Here is a 729-nt window from a genome sequence, read left to right as displayed (position 1 = left end):
CGCCTGGCCAGTAAATAAAAATTTAAAGATATAAAATCATGTCCTAGGTTCTGAAATATATCAACAAAGGAATTTGAGTTGACTATTTATGATTTTTTATTTGGAAATCAACTTCTTAAAACACTGAGACTTAATATACAAAGGCTATAAGAATGTTGATACTTCTTCTGTGGTAAAATCTGCTACATATTGAAAATTCATTCTTCATAATAAAATAGTTTTCCGAAGGATCTTGTCTTTCTTGCTTCCTGCATGTAGCTTCATTTTTTGGACACATCGAAGAATCGAGGTCTAATGTAATCCTTATACATAGAATAAAGAACACCTAGAAACAGAAGGTTGTATCAGTAGAGTATCTATGGAGAAAAAAACACTTATTATTATTTACTTCTTGTATTTTTACGGAGTTAGCCCACGATTTAAAAAGAAAGCCAAAGCCTTCCCTCTTACTAATTTTTGCCTTGGACCATACAAGTGACTCTAAATGAACAAAAAACAAGCCCTTAAGGGCCCTTTAAGATCAGGATCAGCTGGGCTCAGTGGCTCAGCCCATAATCCCGCGCTTCGGGAGGCTGAGGTGAGTGGATTGCCTGAACCCGCGGGTTCGAGACCCATTTGGGCAACTTGGTGAGACCTCATCTCTATAATAAATCAAAATGAGCCGGGGCGTGGTAGCGCGCGCCTGTAGTTCCAGCTACTCGGAAGGCTGAGGCGGAAGGATCGCCGGAG

General features: G+C 39.6%; 1 protein-coding gene across 1 annotated transcript in view; it reads right to left on the bottom strand.

Moving 5' to 3' along the window:
• Positions 1–260: 260 nt before the first annotated feature.
• Positions 261–729, bottom strand: part of HIGD1C (HIG1 hypoxia inducible domain family member 1C) — a 19,708-nt gene continuing 19,239 nt past the window's right edge. Inside the window, exon 3 of the mRNA XM_008074095.1 lies at positions 261–325. Within this exon, the coding sequence (XP_008072286.1) occupies positions 261–325 (65 nt within the window). The remainder of the gene's footprint in view (positions 326–729) is intronic.

Source organism: Carlito syrichta, unplaced genomic scaffold (genome assembly GCF_000164805.1).
Source record: "Carlito syrichta isolate Samal-C Ts95f unplaced genomic scaffold, Tarsius_syrichta-2.0.1 Scaffold316302, whole genome shotgun sequence".
Lineage (NCBI taxonomy): Eukaryota > Metazoa > Chordata > Mammalia > Primates > Tarsiidae > Carlito > Carlito syrichta.
This window is presented reverse-complemented; position numbering and strand designations above follow the sequence as displayed.